General features: G+C 43.0%; 1 protein-coding gene across 6 annotated transcripts in view; it reads left to right on the top strand.

Annotated features, from left to right (window-relative positions):
- The window catches only part of sli (slit), a 52,624-nt gene that overhangs the window by 29,054 nt on the left and 15,230 nt on the right, over positions 1-8,340 (top strand). For 3 of the 6 annotated variants that reach the window (NM_001103863.3, NM_057380.4, NM_057381.4), the window contains 4 exons: positions 1,785-2,775; positions 6,750-6,821; positions 6,895-6,966; positions 7,577-7,720. In NM_001103863.3, the coding sequence (NP_001097333.1) occupies positions 2,462-2,775; positions 6,750-6,821; positions 6,895-6,966; positions 7,577-7,720 (602 nt within the window). In that variant the 5' untranslated portion in view covers positions 1,785-2,461. Of the gene's footprint in view, positions 1-1,784; positions 2,776-6,749; positions 6,822-6,894; positions 6,967-7,408; positions 7,481-7,576; positions 7,721-8,340 lie in introns of those variants that run through there. The other 3 variants (NM_057379.4, NM_001274088.1, NM_001103864.3) reach the window with 2 other exon arrangements.

Below are 8,340 nucleotides of genomic sequence, written 5' to 3'. Positions count from 1 at the left end.
TTGAATTTGCTTCGGAATTTGTTGGTATAAGGGGGTGGGTAGTATGGAGGAGTAGTCGAGCAAAAGAGTAGACAATCAGTGGCATGTATAGAATTTCACTGATTTATGTTTCATATGAGCCGACTATGAGGCAGAGATTCCCTCAAGGCATGATAAGCGTAGCATAGCCAGGGACTGAGCAGGATGAGCTGCAGGATGGAGGAGCAATCCTTCGGCCGGGTGACAATGCAGTGATTACATCTTTTGAGCATACATATAATATATACACACACACATACGTACACCCCCGCAATTTCCGTGATGGGAAAGGCATGCCTTTGCTGCCGTTCAAAAAATATTTTCTCCAGAGCTTTCCAGCTCGTGAGAAAACGGTTGGTGAAGGGCGATAGAGGGGGGGTTATATGATAAATTTTTGATTAAAGGCCCCCATGCCTGGTCTTGATAGGTTCTCTACTCGTACTTTTTCATGTGTGTATAATGTGCATTCCGTTTGTATGGAAAGCTTGCTCAAATTACGTTTGACATTCAATTGAGTTTAAGTTGATTGCCAGTTAAGTGAAACAGAGGAAGATATATCTCGGCGAAAGCGATTTTTGACAGTCCAACGCTGATTACTCCAGTTATCCAATAACTGAATATGCCTCCTGCATTCAGAATCAATCGCGGCTGTCATTTATCCAAATGTTAATTTAAACAATTAATATCAGAAGCAAGCAAGCGAGCGAGCGGTATGGAGTGCCTTAACATGTCAATTTGCAAATTAAGTACACAACATGACAGACCAGCAGCGAAAGAGATGCCACGATAGCGAGCGAAAGAGATAGCGAGATGGCCAAATATAGATCGAATCTGAATAGTGTTAGCCTGGGGAATGTATGTACATATATGAAGACTGGCACTTGAGCGGATAGAAGGAACGGCGGGTGGTGGCGGAGAAGAAGGGTCATTAGAAGAACCCAGAGATTTAATTGGGCCAGAGTGCTCTTAAATATGATTTGTGAGTTCCCCCGAGGAATCGAACAGCGGAAGCCCAGAGATTACAGATGCGAGTAATTACTAGATGAGCTTCCAGATAGCATAGTTCCTCACTTCTATGGTAGGTTAGGGCAATATACTCATTGTAAATGGAAAACGAGGTCAAAGAACACTCTTATTTCCATATCAATTTTTCTCTACAATGTGGAATGTAATTTTGGGTTTGTAAGAGAACTTTTAGATTCATGTAATTATTAGACTTATTGGTTATGATCAAAAGTAACTAAAACGTTACAGGAATACACTCATTCAAAATAAAATGTTTATCCAAACGAAAACTCTTTTCTTAAAATTCCCATGTTTACTTGTTGATAGGGAGTTTTCCCCAGGAAAAACATACCATATGCTATTCAAACAACTGATAATTGTAGTTTTCTGAAGGTGATTAGTGGTAGTTGCTACCGCTCAATCCGACAGGTGTTTCGAGGGATGGTTTTCTTTTTTTTTTTCATTGAAAATAAAAAAGACGAGCTAATTTGTGGCCAGGCAATATATCATGGCGTTACAGACGACAGTTGAGTTTTATATGTATGTATGTTCGTTCATCCAACTTCTGCCACTCAACTTCCTCGTGTGTATATATTTTAAGTTTTAAGTAAAATAAATATACATCGTAAAGCGTATAGGTTTATATTTAAACGCTCAGTCAATGGCAATTTCCTGCTGTTGCCGCTGCGATGCCTTGCCGAATTTATAGATAATTTTTCATGATTTTACCGACACATTCTTCTTTCCCAATCTCGTTGCAGATGCGCTCAGCAGGTCGCTGCGATGCCTTCGAGCTGGTGCTGCCGCCGGTGCTGATGATGATGATGAAGTTGCTGCCGCTCCCGGTCCGATGCTTTAGCTGCTGACAGCCAAGTGCAGTATCCGAAAGATACCAGATACGAGATACCCGAGACAAAGGAAAGGAAAAGTGCATTTCCTGCTACCTAACTTGTGCGTGCCGTTCTACCTACATAGCCGGATTCTACCTACGATTTCGGTAGGGAGTTGAAAAAGAGAGTAACTCGCCGCCGATACTCTCTCGCTGCTTGCTACTCGCTGCTCGGTACTCGATACTTTTGTCGAGCGCTCGACGGACAGACAGACATCTGCTCAGCCGGTCCGCTCAGTTTGGTCAAGAAGCGCGTTCGCGACGGCTGCAAAAGAGCGTACCGCCGTAGGAAAACCCCGAGTGAAAAGTGCGCCGTGGAGCGCGGGCGGACATTCACCGAACCCAAAACGCCTCGAACTCGATATCGAATCGAAAGGATTAATCCAGTGAAATCAGTGAAGTGAAAGTGCCTGCGAACGCATCATCAATCCTTTATCCTTTCTCCCTCAAATATTTACCCAGTGGTGATTGCTGTTGACAAAGTGGATTGGCATATACGGGGGCCACTTTCAATTAGGCACGTTGCCGCTGCTTCATAAATGTGCCACAATGGCCGCGCCGTCCAGGACGACGTTGATGCCACCACCCTTCCGGCTCCAGCTGCGGCTACTGATACTACCCATCCTGCTACTCCTGCGCCATGATGCGGTCCACGCGGAACCGTATTCCGGCGGATTCGGCAGCTCAGCTGTATCCAGCGGTGGACTGGGGTCAGTGGGCATTCACATACCCGGCGGCGGAGTGGGCGTCATCACGGAGGCCCGCTGCCCGAGGGTCTGCTCCTGCACCGGATTAAATGTGGATTGCTCGCATCGAGGACTCACCTCCGTTCCCAGGAAAATCTCAGCGGACGTGGAGCGACTGTGAGTATTTTATTGACATAAATACATTCGAATGCGGATTACCCTTTTGTGCGATTGAGGTGCTTGAATGGGCCAGAGGATTCTAACAGCTGTATCTATTTGTCATATTCTATCTATGGCAGCAGCTCCCCTTATAGATTTCTATTTAAAAATCACTTTGAATCAGCATTCAATTACCACTCCCATTCTTAATGCAGTCATAAATCAATATTAAATTCACAATTTTATTGAAATGCCATTATGCAAACAATCTGAGCAGACATAAAACCAATAGAAAGACACTTCCCCCATGGCACAACAAAGACTTCCGCCAAGTCTCGCACCAATGCCATATCGATGCCTTGCCATTTCCATCCGTTTAGTTAGGATCTCCATTCAGATACTTCCTTCTGTTGGGCAGTCGGGAAAACTGCATGACAAATTCCAATTATGGAAGGCCCATTCTTTCGCCATTTGCCCATTGCCCATTGCCAATTGTTCAAACATTGAGCACACTCTATTAAAATAATAAAGCCGGACCCGGGTCCGGACGCACACGACCCGCTGCTGGCCGGGATTGGTCGGTCCGATTTGTATTTATTTAAAAATCAGCATAGGCAAACAACAGCAGCGGTTCACAGGGTAGTTGGATTGTGGAGTATGGGGAAATAAATAAAGCCGTGACCATGTCGTCGTGTCGATAGCGATAAAGAAAAAGGGTCCCCAGGGTCCAGAAACCAGGAACAGAAACAGGACCAGAAACAGAACCAACCAGCCGAACAGCCAGGCTACCACCAGGCAGCCCCAAGCCGACTTGCAGCGAGCTGCTTACATTAAATCGCCATTAAGTTTATTAATTGTCGCCGAAGGAGCCGCATAAGCGCATCAGTGGCCAGGCGGCAATAATTGTTGCATGTTGCGCAGAGTCGAATGCATTAAGCCAATGTGGCTGTGACTGTGACTGCGATTCCAATTCCGCCTGCCATTGCGACTCCTTCATCTCCATCGTCTGTCCTCTGTCCATCGCTCACAGTCGCCACATAAATTAACGCGCTGGCAATTAGCAAGTGTATGCAAAATACCACCTCCCAGCCACCCAACCAACCAACCACGGCATCCTCCAGCACTCAACTCCAACCTCAGCGGCCTCAAAAGCCTGCTGTCGTGGCGGCAGTTTTTCTACATAAATTAATAACAGATATCAGCAGCGGCAGTGGCAGCATTAACGTTATAGCATTATAGCCCAGTTATAAGCAGTCGGCCGGGCCAACTCGGTTGCAAGTTGCCTGGCTGACTGGTTGGTTGGCTGGCGACTGTGCTCAGGGACACATTTGGCTGCTGTTATTTGCGCTCTTTTTTTATTTGTGTTTTTATTTTTATTTTGTATTTATTCGTTTTTAATGCTGCATACAGAGAGAGTAATATAAAACACAGAAACCAGCCAGCAGTGAGCCAACAGAAACAGAAAACATATCAACATGCACGACATATTTGCATTTTAAAATAGAGAACCGAACCGATGCGAACCCAACTGAACTGGGCACGGCATATATGTGCCGTACTATACTATACTATATTGTATTATGCACAGGGTGCCTCAACGACCACGGATCAAATTTATATATGTCCCATTTATGTGAGTGACATTCCATGGGGAGCGATGAGGTTCCGGGTGTCAAAATGTGTGTGTGTGTGTGTGCAGGAGAATGTGTCAAGAGTCTTAAGCTGAGCTTAAGTGGGGCAGCGAAAGAACCAAAATAAGCGACTGGCAACCAGGTGAGGATGTGATGGAAAGGCTCTTGGGGGAATTATGATTTCAACAGATTATATAGTAGAAGCGGGGGAATTAATTCCCAAAGCCATCGGAGGGGAGAGGGGGGAACTCTAAAGGTGAAAAGTACTTTTGTTTCAATGAAATTGAATACAGTCTAAGTCGCATTGTCTACGGCACGTTTGAGTTTAAGTGACTTACCTAGCTCAAATTTCATTATCTTATACTCCAGCATGGCAAGCAACTTAAATGCTTCGTTTTGGAAAACGGAAATCCAGCTACCTAAAAATTGCTAAATACTTTTGGGTTTAGTTTATGCTAAAACGAGCAGTTATAGTTTCAGTCTTTTGAATTCGATTTTAATAGCCAAAGTAATTAAAAAGCTTCCACGACCAACCTTGGGACACCCTAATGCTGAACTGGGCAGAACCTTCTAACCCGGCACACAAGCATATATCAAATATTGAACATGCCCACAACTATTGGCACCATGTCCATGTGCACCGAACGGGATGGCCAACATTGGAGCTCAGCTGTATGTATGTATGTATGTATATACATGGGAGAACGGACAAAAAACAATGCCAAATGCAAACTGGGGCTCTCTGGCAAATTGTGTTCTTCAACCTTTACCACCCCCCGCCCCCTCGCTTTCGACGCCCATGTCCATGTCATTGCCATTTAATTACAAAGCCCCCGGGCGCAGAAAGGTGGGATGAGGTCTGGGTGAAGACCTCGAAGAGGAGAGCTCGAATGGAAGAGTTCTGAGCTGACAGGCTGCCAGTCACCCACACAGTTGATTCAATTGACACGACAGCATTTTTGCATATCTAATTTGTGGAAAACGGGTGTCTTGGCTGCTCGGCTTGGTGGCCCTTCACACCTGAGAACGACTAATTTATAGCTGAGGTAAACGAGGTGGCAGCTGCTTTTGATGTTCCATGGTTACTCGGTTCCTCGGCTCCTGGCCACAAAAGAGCAAACCCCAAGATGGCATCTAATTGGCAGCGGAGTGCGAAAACCAACAGAATGCTTTTATATCGGGCGGCCCCATACGCATCTAATGAAGTTAAATGCTTAATTATAAGCCAGGGGAAAACGGCAAAAATTATGCATACGGCGATTCCAACCAAAAGTGATATAAACAAATTACATAAAAACCAGCGCCAGAAGCGTTTGAAAAATGTTTGGCAATTAGACGGCGACGAGCAAGACTTTTGTTTTTATTTTTAACCCAACAAAAGCAAAACAAAGCATATTGAAAATCTTGCTCGACCATCTGATATCGCTGAGGTACAGAGAGAGAAAAAACATGGATACTTTACGTAAAAAGGAAATGTTTTTTTTTTTTAACAATTCAAATCCCAGCTGAATTATAATGTAAGTCTGTTTTTTGATAGAGAGGAAAGTTATCAAATTGATAATCCCGCTTATGTTTTGTTTTTTGTCGTGCAGTTACTATGGCCAGTCTGCTGTAATCAGTGGGATCTGAGCAAGAGTTGACCACATCTCGAAGAGATATTAAGCTCATTAAAAAGACATACGTGTGTATGTGCGTGTGTGGATGGACTGAGGAGCAGCAGGCTACACATGTCTGTATGTATGTGAATGGCCACCGCCTCATCATCGGCAACTTGATGCGAGATTCATTAAGGCTTAAGCCGTACAGAAAATATCTTACGTCTGGGTCGGCGAAGGTCTTACTACCTGTTGTTTTGGGCCCACAAGACCAAAAACCCAGACTCCAGCTCGAACCTTACTCAAAAAGTGAGCAGCTGAGACCAACTTGTTGTTGTTTGTAGATGGTTGCGCGCATGCGCACACGGTTAACTGAAGTCTTTTGTATCTCTCTCGGTTGCATTTCATTGTTATGACATCTACAGGTAACAAATTTTGTATTTCTGGCCAAAGAAACGAGTTCTGGCCTCGTTGGCGGTTCTCCGTGCTCCATGTTCAATGATTAAATATCATATTTTCGTTATCAGCAACGAGGAGCAGAAAAAATCTCCATCTTACTCCTACCCGGTGGATCCCCTTTCGATTTTCCCTTTGCCAGCTGCATTCATATCTCAGATTGCTGTTGTCCTCTTGTCTTACAAGCAATTAAAAAAAATTATCGCCCTGTCTGTTTGAATGCCTCTTGGGTTGCATCCACACCGCAGCGACTTGCAACATAATTAATGCAATTTCTGTAATCGTAATTTCTTTATCTATATTTTCGCAGCGAGCTGCAGGGAAACAATTTGACCGTGATATACGAGACGGATTTCCAGCGGCTGACCAAGCTGCGAATGCTGTAAGTTAAATTATGGAACATTAAATCGAAATTGCCCGATTAACTCAAATCTTCGAACTTTGAATTTCCACAGCCAACTAACTGACAATCAGATCCACACGATCGAGAGGAACTCCTTCCAAGATTTGGTCTCACTCGAGCGACTGTGAGTAGCGTCAGATTATGGAGTATAACTTGTTTTGCAGTAATGCTAGTTGCATGAGATACTTTTGAATATTGAATTTGAACTCACTACTACTAACCAATTTTTGATGATCTCCACATCTGGATCTTAATCTTAATTAATCAATTGATATTTTCTTAGACTTAGAATATAGCTAGCTAGCGTACAAATTGAATTTAGCTTGATGCCAGATTTAGTTTGAATTATTAACATTTTGTATCTGATTCCCGTTTTTGTTCTTGTTTATTTTTATTGCATATCTCTACCGTTCTTTGTCTCTCTCTGCTTTTGTTACGTTTCGTTTTGCGTACCTAAAATGCTCGTCTCTACACCAAAAACCAAATCAAACCAAAATCAAATCAAATCAAAAACCAATATCGAAATCGAAACACCAAAAACCAAATCCAACACTGTAATCAAACAGACGCCTAAACAACAATCGACTAAAGGCAATTCCTGAAAACTTTGTGACAAGTTCAGCGAGTCTTTTGCGATTGTAAGTAAACTCCAAAGTAGCCGATAGTAGTCGACACTTGTACTCAGGTCGTATTCGATATGGGATCATTTATCCATAAATTTGATAATCCTGCAGGGACATCTCCAACAATGTCATCACGACCGTGGGTAGACGCGTCTTCAAGGGAGCCCAATCGTTGCGGAGTCTTCAGCTGGACAATAACCAAATCACCTGCCTGGATGAGCACGCCTTTAAGGGATTGGTGGAGCTGGAGATACTGTGAGTACTATTTACCAGAATAAGTCAAAGTGAAGGGAGATAATAACCAAATTTGCTAGCCAATCAATGGAGCTGCGTGCCATTGCGGTCGAGTAATTAATCAATGATTTAGTGCCTTTTGTTAATCAATCAAATGGGAATTAGTGAATGAATTAAAAATCAATCAGTTAATGCTCTGGCTAAATTACATAATAAATGGTTAGGCTTTTGTGGCCAGATAAGCCAATCGCAGCCAAAATGGAGCTCATATATCAAGTGATTAGAAGGGAGCGAGAGGACCAAATAGATAAATGGCAAGTGGCCAAGCTAAAGCTGAACAGTTTTGCCAGATAATGTGTAAATGGGGGGTTTAACTAACATTAATTTGTTGACAATAAACAAGAAATTTATCAAATCATAATATACCAATTTTGATGAATAATTAATTAGCTGCACGAAGTACACTTTTTATGAAAGTAAAGTTTACTAAGAAATCGATAAACCAAGCCCGTTGAAAACAAATTGGCAAGTGCCCTAAACTTTCTATTAAAAGAGAATTTCAAATTAGTGGCTTTTTGAAGATAGAAGGCGATTCCACATGTAGAGAGACCAGGAAACTCAATAGTTGCTAACCATTTTAA

The sequence above is a fragment of the Drosophila melanogaster genome, chromosome 2R (assembly GCF_000001215.4).
Source record: "Drosophila melanogaster chromosome 2R".
Lineage (NCBI taxonomy): Eukaryota > Metazoa > Arthropoda > Insecta > Diptera > Drosophilidae > Drosophila > Drosophila melanogaster.
The sequence above is the reverse complement of the archived record's forward strand: the minus strand, read 5'-3'. Positions and strand labels throughout refer to the sequence as shown.